Source organism: Bufo bufo, chromosome 9, assembly GCF_905171765.1.
Source record: "Bufo bufo chromosome 9, aBufBuf1.1, whole genome shotgun sequence".
NCBI lineage: Eukaryota > Metazoa > Chordata > Amphibia > Anura > Bufonidae > Bufo > Bufo bufo.
Genome location: NC_053397.1, coordinates 26,815,699 through 26,828,725, shown reverse-complemented (window position 1 = coordinate 26,828,725; position 13,027 = coordinate 26,815,699). Strand labels below are relative to the sequence as shown.

At 42.2% G+C, this 13,027-nt stretch overlaps 1 protein-coding gene across 7 annotated transcripts in view; it reads right to left on the bottom strand.

Annotated features, from left to right (window-relative positions):
* MAGI1 (membrane associated guanylate kinase, WW and PDZ domain containing 1) overlaps nucleotides 1-13,027 on the bottom strand; it is a 465,776-nt gene that overhangs the window by 35,281 nt on the left and 417,468 nt on the right. For all 7 annotated transcript variants that reach the window (XM_040407608.1, XM_040407611.1, XM_040407609.1 and 4 more), the window contains one exon: nucleotides 596-815. In XM_040407608.1, the coding sequence (XP_040263542.1) occupies nucleotides 596-815 (220 nt within the window). The remainder of the gene's footprint in view (nucleotides 1-595; nucleotides 816-13,027) is intronic.

Here is a 13,027-nt window from a genome sequence, read left to right as displayed (position 1 = left end):
ATGACTTAAAATCGCAATGCCTAAACCAAAATCTATAACAGAGCCCCCCTATTTTACGTCATTAATAGTACTTATGTGGTAAATGGACCTTTTGAGCCTCATCAGGCGTGGGTTGGGTATGACTCCAAAAGAACTTCTTGGTTAGTACCACAGGCTTTAATCTGAAGAGGTCACCATCTGCGTGCAGCTTCTACTCTAGGTTTGGACGAATTTCCCCCCATATTCCAAATACATACTCAAAAGTTTTGTTATAAAATTGGTCTTCTCTTGTTCTGGAGGACCCAGCATATCTGTGCATTACACAGACAGACTATTGATTTCATTGGTAACTGTAATTCTTCATTTCCCCTGTGGGGGAGCTGCAGGAGAATGGAATATGTACTGTCTGGGTATTGTACAGATTGCTGCTGATCACTCTGGTTTACAGCACCAGGGCAAACTGTAAGCAGACTTTTGGTGGGTGGACCTGCCTGATAAAAACGGATTGCCCAAAGCGGACAGCCCCTTTAAGCTTTTACCTCTGCTATGTTTTCTAACATGAAGTAGGCAGTAGGCATCTATATCATAGAGAACTGCTGCGTGAGTAGATACTTACGTCTGCTTTCATACATGCTCCTGGACTGGGCCCAGATTTTAAATGGATCAGGCTTTTTCTGTCCTGAGCCGTCACCTTGGTCCACAGATGGTGCCTCGCTGGTTGGATAGTCAGGAACAATTGGGGCACCACGAAGGGGTGAGGCTGTGTGCCCACTGTGATGACTGGATACACTGTGCTGGGAACTGTTTTGGCTGTCTTTCCTTTCAAGTTGTGGTTGCTGTTTAGAAAGTAGAAAAAAAATTAATCTTTGATCAATCTTTTATGATCACCCGCAGAATTCACCACCACATAATTCTCCTCCTTGTTCAGATGACAATGACAACAAATACATATATTTCCAGAAAAGGATCCATTTTGACTCTTCTTAGGGTTTGCAAGTGAACAAATGGGGAGGCTTTGTCTAAGACTGGGAGGCAGCTTGCTGCAGCAGAAACCTTCCCCACCAGGCAAAGTGCACCTTCTATCACCTTTTTATGTAGGGAACTACCTTACTTACGTGACAGATTTAAAGAGATTGTGTAGTTAAAAATAAATAATGCAAAATCCACAATTGAAACAATTGAACATTTTCACAATTCAAATAAAATGTAAAAAAATTAAAAATAAATAGGAGTAGGGTTCCCTATCTATTGCTTTGCAGGGCCCAACACATCTCTAAATTACATAGACATCCCACTGATTTCAATGAGCAACATGTAATGCTTCATTTGACCTGGGGTGGTGCTGCTGCAGAGAAATGAAACCCTTCTGGATGCGGGACACCCTATGACCAGCCTATCATTAGGACACCCTGATATCAAAAGGATATTGTCCAAAATGTTTAGCCCCTTTCATCTCTTTTGTGTCTTAGGTTTACTATTCTCTTTGAGATCAGCCTACAGTTCTGCCATCACGACAAATACAAAAAGTCATACAAACATTAAAAAAACAAGACAAATTACTCCCATAGCTTTACACTCAGCAGCGGATAACTTAGTATACGCTTCAACCATAACATGTCAATTATGAAAATGGGAGTTAGATCGAGTATGTAATAAGATTTGTGACTAATGGTTTTACGCAAGCGAATGGCTTTATGAATAATGGCCATCAGCAAGGTTTTTATTTAAAAGCACAGGATAAAACAATATATATATACAGATTTATACAACAACAACAAAAAAAAAAAAAGCATCCGCTATCACGACACGTGCCAGAGGGAACTTTCGGCATATTTCTCTGGAAACCGATGAGTTAAATGATCAGAAGAAATTAAAGAACAGGCAGTAAGGTTCACCCCAGAGATGAAGAGGTACCAATTTCCTGCTCGAGTGCTCTCCGCTTCCCTGAAGGAGAATTGGAGACGTGTGTTTCAGTAATAATCTGTAAAGAATCATCTTGTTAACATCGTAGATTGGGAGACAGTCATTTCCCCCTCTTTTTCAACTGTTAAGTCCTTCATCTGAAAAAACTGAGTATTTACTGAGCACAAAATGGAGCTAAAAATCGGAAAGCAAGGAAAGCCACGGTATTGAGCGTTGCCCGTTCAAAAGTTACATCAATCAGGCCAGGGGCAAAAAAAATATATAATAAAATCTCCTGCCAGTTGAGCAGGCCTGCAAAGTGATGAGACACCTGCTCAGACGAAAAGTCCCTACTTATACCCAGGAACTTGTAGTCTGAGCAGCTGACCACTAGCAAGAACTCTGTACAGGCCCATTGTGCAGTCCTTTTTTTTCTTCTTGATTCCACATATCCAAAATGGGCTCACTAATCCCTATATCATGTCCTCAATTGGTTCCTTAACATTATCGGGTGGACAATGTAGCCCATGGACTACCCTATTCCAAGTCTCTAGTTTTATTAACCAAAATAATTAATATAATTATAGGGGTGGTCTCACTTCAGCAAATGGCATTGGTCATGTAGACAAAGATAATACAAGACGCTTACTAATGTATTCGGACTGTCCATATTGCTTCCTCTGCTGGCTTCATTCATTTTTCCATCACATTATACACTGTTCATATCCAGGGGTTACAACTAGTAATGAGCGAAGGATTGAAAAATTCAATTCGGCTGCTTCGGCAAATTTTACAAAAAAATTTGCTTTATGGCGAGTTACTTTGTCACGAAGTGCATTTCTTTATCAGTACTAGGTGCAATGACAGGTAACGGCGATTGCGCTGCCCCTCATCATTGTACTTCTCAGATGCAGCGTTCATAGCTGATCATGGAATCTGCCAGCAATATTATAGTGAAAATTTTAAAAAATTTATAAAATCATGCTTACCCTCTGCAATGTCATCACAAAGAGACAGCCGCCGCCATCTTGATTGAAGATCAAGTGCGAAATCTCGCGCAGCCCATGATGACGTCATCACGTCAGCTGGCGTGGTGATATACGTCACCGCGCACTGGATTTCATGCAAGATCTTCAATCAAGGTGGCTGCGGCCGGCTCTTTGCGGTGAAATGGATGAGATAAGTATGATTTTATTTTTTACCACCATTCAGGGAAAATCGATTCGCTACCACGAAGCATGAGGAAATTCGGCTTCGCGGCAAATCAAATTTCCATTCGCTCAACCCTAGTTATGACCGCCGTGCTTGCACACTATAGGAAAATGTGCTGACCTCTCTGGCACCTTTTCCTATAGTGTGCAAGCACGACCACCACGACTAGATTGCAGAGTGGTTGTAACCTCTAGATACAAGTAGTGTATAATGTCTCCGATGTCGGACTCCCACCAATCACATACTGATGACCTATCCTGAGAATAAGTCATCAGTTATAAACTCTCAGAAATCCCCTTTAAGTATTGAGGATTAGAGTCCAGTGTTAGCATCTTTTGGGTTAGAACTAGGGTCTTTTAGAAAATAAAATATACCATCTGCTTGAGATCGGTCCCATCTGTCAGTGGGAATTGCTGGATTCTTACTGACCCAGGAGACGAAAGGTAAGTCACTATTGGCCTAATAACCCTTCTATCTGAGGAACAGCCCAAATTGATTTTTGCAAAATCCATACAATCCTCCCAATTACCAATACGTTGTCCGCTATTCTCATGACCTATCTCAGAAGGTTCCTGCTGCCATTTTTCCTCAGCCCATTGTGAATAAGGCTACTTTCACACTTGCGGCAGAGTGATCCGGCAAGCAGTTCCGTCGCCGGAACTGCCTGCCGGATCAGGCAAAACGTATGCCAACTGATGGCATTAGTAAGACTGATCAGGATCCTTATCAGTCGAAAAAATGCATTGAAATGCCGGATCCGTCTTTCCGGTGTCATCCGGCATTTATTTTTTTCACCTTTTTTTCAGTCTGCGTATGCACAGACCGGAAGGACGGATCCGGCACTAATACATTCCTATGGGAAAGTCTTCAGTTTTTTTCGCCGGAGATAAAACCGTAGCATGCTGCGGTTTTCTCTTTTGCCTGATCAGTCAAAATGACTGAACTGAAGACATCCTGATGCATCCTGTACGGATTACTCTCCATTCAGAATGCATGGGGATAAAACTGATCAGTTCTTTTCCGGTATTGAGCCCCTAGGACGGAACTCAGTGCCGGAAAAGAAAAACGCTAGTGTGAAAGTACCCTAACTCATGCAGGCTATGTACAAATACGTGTGAAGAAGTCACATAAAAAAAAGTGCAAATTAGAATTGAAATTCGACTTTATATCTTGAAAAAATTCTGATTTGGTAGAATTAGAATTTCTTCAGATTCGTTTGAGTAGAATTTTCTAGAAATGAGAGAGACTTTTTGCAGAATTTGGGTAGAGAGAGACGATTTGGGTAGAATCAGTTTGTACCCGAATCAAGTTTCTTGGCCGATTTGGACCAAAACAAATGATTTTCTGGTGCAAATAATACAAAATTTTAGAAATCTTTAAAGGGTTTCTGTCAGCAGGAAAATGGGTATTAACCTGGCTGACATCAGTGATGTACTAATGTCAGCTGGACATAACCATATTAGTGCCATCTCACTGTCTGCCGCCGTTATTGAGAAAAAAAAAAACTTTTATAATATGCAAATGAGCCTCTAGGTGCAGGGGGGGGGGGGGGGGCGTTGATCCTGCTCCTAGAGGCTCCGTTCTCCCACATCTGGCTGCGCCCTGCTACACTTGATTGACAGGGGCAGGCACCGCTGGTCTCCGCTTGCCAACCCGGTCTCCTGTGGAAATCTCGCGCCTGCGCCGTCCCGTTCAGTATTCGGCGCAGTCGCAGTGGGTGAAGCTAGCAGCCGGCGAGTGTCCTTCACTTACTGCTCCTGCGACGAATACTGAACAGGACGGCGCAGGTGCGAGATTTCCACAGGAGACAGGGCCGGCAAGCGGAGACCAACGGTGCCTGCCCCTGTCAATCAAGTGTAGCAGGGCGTGGCCAGAGGTGGGAGAACGGAGCCTCTAGGAGCAGGATCAACGCCCCCCCCCTGCACCTAGAGGCTCGTTTGCATATTATAAAAGTTTTTTTTTTTCTCAAATAACGGCGGCACGCAGTGAGATGGCACTAATATGGTTATGTCCAGCTGACATTAGTACATCACTGATGTCAGCCAGGTTCATACCCATTTTCCTGTTGACAGAAACCCTTGAAAGCACCCTATGGCCAGGACATGTTACATAGAATCTCTCGCAGGCGGTCATGAAAACAGTATGTTGACTATCGAACCAAAGCATTAGAAAATGAGACAGAATGGTGAGGAATTAGAGATGCAGCGCGAACAACTAGGAGAGGAGGGCGCAGAGCTCAAGGCCTCGCTATTGGGAATAGATTTCCATTAATTATTGAGCGTTGTCATGACAAGGTATACTTATGTTGCATAACAACTTTCCTAACTTTTTGACCTCACACATGCTGTCACTCCAATAGAAAGTAATGCATTATACAATTTCTATGCTGCCGTAATGCAAGGGGGTTTTCTGCCTGTTAAAACAATATGCTTGGCTTGTCCCTGCGCCTTCCTGCAATTTTTACTAAGTACATTACATATCCTTCACTCTTTTCTGGCTTTTATATGAATTTAAAGGAGTTATCTGCATTTTATTTTTATTTTTAATAACCCCCCCACACACACACCTTCATGTGATTTTGCGATAATGTTGAAAACATTCCTACTGGGCCAGCGCTGCGCCCCCCGATGTAATTAGGTTGCGGGCACTTTCTGGATCCCATGCTTTACATTCAGCACATGATCCTAGCCCGGATACGATCCAATGTACATGGGTTGCGCCTGCGCAGTCAAGGCAGCCTCGGGCACTGTGAGCAGCCTATGGCCAAGGCGGCCTGACTGCACAGGTGCAACGCGCGTACATTGGGTTGTATCCGGGCTAGGATCATGTGCCGAATGTACAGTACGTGATCCACGACGTAACTGCAACCTAATTACAGGTGTAGGCTTTGTGGCCAGTAGAAAAACTGCAGGATTTTTGGATTAAAAAAAATATTAATACAGTTGCAAGAAAAAGTATGTGAACCCTTTGGAATGATATGGATTTCTGCATAAATTGGTCATAAAATGTGATCTGATCTTCATCTAAGTCACAACAATAGACAATCACAGTCTGCTTAAACTAATAACACACAAAGAGTTAAATGTTACCATGTTTTTATTGAACACACCATGTACACATTCACAGTGCAGGTGGGAAAAGTATGTGAACCCCTAGACTAATGACATCTCCAAGAGCTAATTGGAGTGAGGTGTCAGCCAACTGGAGTCCAATCAATGAGATGAGATTGGAGGTGTTGGTTACAGCTGCCCTGCCCTATAAAAAACACACACCAGTTCTGGGTTTGCTTTTCACAAGAAACATTGCCTGATGTGAATGATGCCTCGCACAAAAGAGCTCTCAGAAGACCTACGATTAAGAATTGTTGACTTGCATAAAGCTGGAAAGGGTTATAAAAGTATCTCCAAAAGCCTTGCTGTTCATCAGTCCATGGTAAGACAAATTGTCTATAAATGGAGAAAGTTCAGCACTGCTGCTACTCTCCCTAGGAGCGGCCGTCCTGTAAAGATGACTGCAAGAGCACAGCGCAGACTGCTCAATGAGGTGAAGAAGAATCCTAGAGTGTCAGCTAAAGACTTACAAAAGTCTCTGGCATATGCCAACATCTCTGTTAGCGAATCTACGATACGTAAAACACTAAACAAGAATGGATTTCATGGGCGGATACCACAGAGGAAGCCACTGCTGTCCAAAAAAACATTGCTGCACGTTTACAGTTTGCACAAGAGCACCTGGATGTTCCACAGCAGTACTGGCAAAATGTTCTGTGGACAGATGAAGCCAAAGTTGAGTTGTTTGGAAGAAGCACACAACACTATGTGTGGAGAAAGAGGCACAGCACACCAACATCAAAACCTTCTCCCAACTGTGAAGTATGGTGGTGGGGGCATCATGGTTTGGGGCTGCTTTGCTGCGTCAGGGCCTGGACGGATTGCTATCATTGAAGGAAAAATAAATTCCCAAGTTTATCAAGACATTTTGCAGGAGAAGTTAAGGCCACCTGTCCACCAGCTGAAGCTCAACAGAAGATGGGTGTTGCAACAGGACAACGACCCAAAGCATAGACGTAAATCAACAACAGAATGGCTTAAACAGAAGAAAATCCGCCTTCTGGAGTGGCCCAGTCAGAGTCCTGACCTCAACCCGATTGAGATGCTGTGGCATGACCTCAAGAAAGAGATTCACACCAGACATCCCAAGAATATTGCTGAACTGAAACAGTTCTGTAAAGAGGAATGGTGAAGAATTACTCCTGACCGTTGTGCACGTCTGATCTGCAACTACAGGAAACGTTTGGCTGAAGTTATTGCTGCCAAAGGAGGTTCAATCAGTTATTAAATCCAAGGGTTCACATACTTTTTCCACCTGCACTGTGAATGTGTACATGGTGTGTTCAATAAAAACATGGTAACATTTAACTCTTTGTGTGTTATTAGTTTAAGCAGACTGTGATTGTCTATTGTTGTGACTTAGATGAAGATCAGATCACATTTTATGACCAATTTGTGCAGAAATCCATATCATTCCAAAGGGTTCACATACTTTTTCTTGCAACTGTAGATAGTGACATGGAAAATTAAAAATATCACCCAAAATTTTTTGAAAATATGTTTAACATAAAAACTTGATTTAAACAATAGATTATTTTCTAATTATACATTCCCTTTAAAGGGGTTTCCAGTACTAAGATACTGATGACTGGCAGAAGCAACGGTCTGCAGATGCAGTGAAACTGGAAGCTGTTTAAGGCAAACAGTTGAGAAAAAAAAGGATAAAAAAAGATTTTTAGTCAAAAATAAGTACACAGTTGCTTCACATTATTATGACCACCATCTATTATCCAGAGTAATCACCATTGGCAGCATGGACAGCACTGAAATGGGCTGGGAGTGACTCAATAAGGTCCTGGTAGGTTGTCACAGTTTTTCGGAGCCATGCTGACGGCAATGAATCCCACAGCTGCTGGAGGGTGCGATGGGGAGAATCCTCAGAGCAGACATAACGATCGAAGTGGTTCCACAGATGCTCAACTGGCTTCAAGTCTAGGGAGGCCGGAGTAGTGCTTAGACGTCTTGGTCATGCTTCATGTTTCATGTTTCATTGTCTTGCTGGAAAATCCTATACACCCCGGGGAAGACCATCAGCATGTATGGGTGTACGTGATCTGCAAGGATGGATTCATACCCAAATTGGTTGATGGTGCCTTCCAAATGAATGAGTGGGCCCCGAGAAGATCATGAAAACATTCTCCCCGACCAGAACGCTGCCACCACCAGCTTGTGTACTTCCAGCAATGGTTGCAGGGTGTTTATTCTCTGATGTTTGTCACCTGACACGCCAACATCCATCCGTTCAATGAAGCAGAAAAAATGACTGATTGGAGATGGCAACCCTTTGCCAATCAGCGGAGATCTAATTCTCATACCAATCACATATCTGGTAGCCCCCATTTTGGTGGTGAACTGCTCCACTGTAACGTGTCGATCCACCCTTGCGAACCTTCGTAGAGATGTTCACCTCTCACGTCAATGGCCCGTGGTCTTCCACAGTTTCCATGTTGCTAATTCACAATGGGGCCATTTCTCCACTCACGATACACGTTCAGCACAGCAGCACATGAACAGTTCACACTGCGGGGGTTTTAAAACTCTAATAAATTGCCCCTTTTACCCATGACAGCAATGAGGGATGTGTGTGCGGACAGCCTATCGCACCCCTTATGTAACCACCGGGATTTTAATATTGATGACCTATCCTCAGGATAGGTCATCAATAACAGATCGGCAGGGGTTTTCCGGATATTAAAATCCCAGAAAAAACCCTTTAAGTCAAGTCTGTCACCTCCTATCTTCATAAATATGGATTCAAGGAAATACCGTATACAAAATATATAGAATGAGAAATTAAAATGATGATTTGTTTTATTATTGCACCCATGGGAATTTATTTTTGTAAATTTGCTGCTCAGTATTCACTCCAGATACAAAACTGATGCGCCTTACACACAAAGCGCCTCCTGCATCACGGCTGGATTCGCCGGGTGACCTCACATGTATTGTATCAGTAATGCTGAGTGCACACTATAAGGGCGGCATACAATCTCTGCATCAGCTCATGGTCACCTGGATTTTGGCTAATTATGATGATGTAATTAATATATGCTGAGCTATGCTACAGTACGTGCTCATTAAAGAATTACGGTAAGTGGAGTGTGTCCGTCATTCTGGAGGCTCGCATGCTCGGTGAGGAGATTGCCAAACACTCCGGTTATTTCTACAAATAATGACCTTGCCCCGTTGCCAAGCAACACCGCAAATGCTCATCACATAGGCTTTAACATAAAGTCAGATGGGAAAAAGAATGGAAGGCGTGACTTTCAGCTAAAATCTATACTACAGGAGGAGAAACTAGTCTTAGGAATGCAGATAAGAAGATATTTGCACAATGCCGATATATAATAAGTCATGATCTTTAATTGGATTCCACATAGATTGACAACTCTATCATATCGCTCTATGTTGGGCCATTCCTCGATTATTCCAGTAGAACTGGGTGTTACCAGTAGTGGGTGCATCCCAGTAGAGTCTGACACTGTCCGACATAGGGATATTTAAACATCACCCCCAGGAGTGGCAAGCAATGCCCCCAAAATGACCAAATACATCCATATTTGCATAAACCTGTCCCACCAAAATTGGGACTCTTTACATATATGCTGGTATTGCAGCCATTCATGTGAATTTGGCTGAGCTGTAATACCCATGGACAAGAAATGTGCGTTTCTGGGGGGGGGGGGGGGGGGGGAGAGACAGACCCTTTTTACTTTTAATTTCATGTAGCCCCTTAAAAATAATCAATAAATAGCCCTTAAAAAGTCAAAGTATTTTCGGTCCTTACTAAAGATCCCCATGGCTGAACACAGCAGCAGCCTAGGCCCCTATTTCTTTATGTACTGCAGGTGACGTCATTTTTTGCAATAGTAAACGCGCGTTTGACGCGCGTTTGTGTGATTGACTGCAGTGTCCTATGGCCACAAACGCGCGTCAAAATGCCCCAAAGAAGCTCAAGAACTTGTTTATGCGTCGGGCGTTTTTCAGCGCGTTCAAACGCGCTGTAAAACGCTCAAGTGAGAACCAGGGCCATAGGGAAGCATTGGTTTTCATGTGTTGAGCGTTTTACAGCGCGTTTGAACGCGCTGTAAAACGCTCAAGTGTGAACCCAGCCTAAGGGTTTCTGCGCATGCGCAATGAGGAAGCTGGCAGCCGGCGAGCGCCCTTCACTCACTGCGCCTGCGCTGAATACTGAACGGCGCGAGATTTACACTGCAGACAGGGCCGGAGGTAGGAGACCAATGATGCCTGCGCCTGTCAATCAAGTGTAGCAGGGCGTGGCGAGGTGGGAGAACGGAGCCTCTAGGAGCAGGGGCAACTCCCCCACTCCCCCCCCCCCCCCGCTCCTAGAGGCTAATTAGCATATTATAAAAGTTTGTATTTCTCAATAATGGCAGCAGGCAGTGAGATGGCACTAATATAGTCATGTTCAGCTGACGTCAGCACATCGCTCAGGTCGGCCAGCTTAATACCCATTTTTCAGGTGACAGAAACCCTTTAAGAACACACTCACACTCGGCACAACCGAGCATGCATGTGTATTAAAACACACTATTGGCTATGCACCCACTACAGGTTATCCAGTTTTTGGTACCTACCGTGAAGCCCCCCTCCCACTGATTTATTCATCTTTGGACTTTCTAGTAAGTGTGTTGTACTATGAAACATGCTCGAGATGATGAAATGTTATAAAAATGAATACAATGTAATTATCTCGCACCAACATGATCTACAATCAAAATAAATTCATAAATAAGACAAAAATTGTGAATTTATCTACGTTCAAATCAGTGTTATGGTTTACATTGGACTGTCCCGTCATAAAAGCAGAAAAAACGCTGGGACAGATCAGTCACATGACGGAAAAAAAACAATGCCGCCTAAAGGACCCCATTGGCTTGTAGTGCCATAGCATCTGGAATTTTAACATACAAAAAATAGTGCTGCACTATGTTCTCTGGAATCTGCACTGGAGGCTCGTGAACCTTTACTGATCATGAATGATAAATAGGATAGTAACATTGAAATAAAAAATATTAATAGAGCAATAACACAAGTAAAATGGGCATATAATACAATATAATAATGCAATAAACAATATAACAATGCTAATAATACAATTCTACAAATAAAATATATAATACAAATAATGAAATAAATATAACTATACTAACAATGCTAATAATACACAAATAAAGTTAACTGATAACACAATAAAACAAGAAATAATCATTTAAAAATGCTATTAAGACAGTAGCACAATTAAATACTAAAATATGACAAAAGCATATAGTAAAATATAATAATGGAATAAATAATAATCATGAAATAGTAATCATAAGATCTAGCCATAGATTTGTAGTGTAACCTGTAGGTGTCACCATCAGGCCACAGACACGGAATAGGTTTGGTTGGCTCGTCTCCAGTGAGAAGAGGTGGGAGGTGATGACAGGCTACAGATCACAGCCATTTACTACTTGCTAAATCACAGCTCTCACCTCCCTATTTTGAGCTCTTTAACCGCTAGCAAATTCGAAGGGTCAAGTTGTTGGAAGATATTAAAGAAGAACACAACCCAAAAAGGTAAAAAAAAAAAAATTGGGTATCACACTTGCTGGGGCAATGACTCCAGTGTACATCAATTCCTACCAGCAGGTGAAATATTACTGGTACCCATTCCCAACACCAGGACTCCAATTGGGCTTCAGGGATTAGGCTGTGCAAGAAAAGTTGCTTGGTGAAAAACAAAAAAGTGGCCATCAATGGCTACCGAGTTGGCAAAATAGGTAATGGCCCGGAGGACCACAGGTTAAGAAACAGTAGGACAAGTTCAACTTTTTTTTTCTTTCTTTCTTTATTTTGGGTACATGTTTTTGGGTTTTAGAGTGTTGATTTATTTTAATTTTTTTTGTCGGAGGGAGTGGAGGGGGAGGGCATAAACAGAAGGGAAGCGGGAAACACAACTACCAGTCTAATGTGCACGTATACTAAGTACCCCTTATTAATTGTAAATACAGCTATGGGTGCCATACTGGGCGTGTGTTAAGTAAAATAATTAATTTTATTTTTAAAAAAAATAAATCGATGAAATGTAATTTGTTAGAAAATAAAATAATCAAACACTTTATTAGGATATGAATAATCTAGATGTTCAAAGGTACAGGCAATGGCTTAAATAATTGCAAACTGCTAAAAGAGAGACACCTAGTGTTAGATTATCAAGAATTTTTTTTTTTTTTTTTTTTTTAAATAACTAAAATGAACTACATATAAAAAATTGAAACAAAAATGAGAAAATCATTACCGGCTTAAAAGAGTTGTCTGAATGTTTAATAATGCTGGATAGGTCATCAGTATCTGAATGGCGGGGTCCAACTCCTGGGACACCCACCAATCAGCTGTTTAAAGAGATTGCTGCACTCCATGAGCCCACGGCCTAGGCCAGTGATGTCACATTTAGTGATGAGCGAAGTATTGAAAAATTCGATTTAGCTGCTTCGCCGAATTTGACCCCCCCCCCCCAAAAAAGTACTTCTTGACGATTACTTCATCACGAAGCGCATTTCATTGTAAGTAATGGGTGCAATGACAGGGAGCCGGCAATAGTACAGTGTAAATGAAAAAAAAATAATAATATCATAATAATAATAAAATCATACTTGCCTCATGCAGCAAAATATTTCCAGCTGACCTGCTCCACTCCATAGGCGTGCAAGGAACCCCGGATCAGGGAAACAAACAGAGAAATCCAGCACATGGACTACGGATAAAATCCAGCCTTTTTATTGTGATTCTTTTAAAAAATCCATAAACTGATCAGAGCG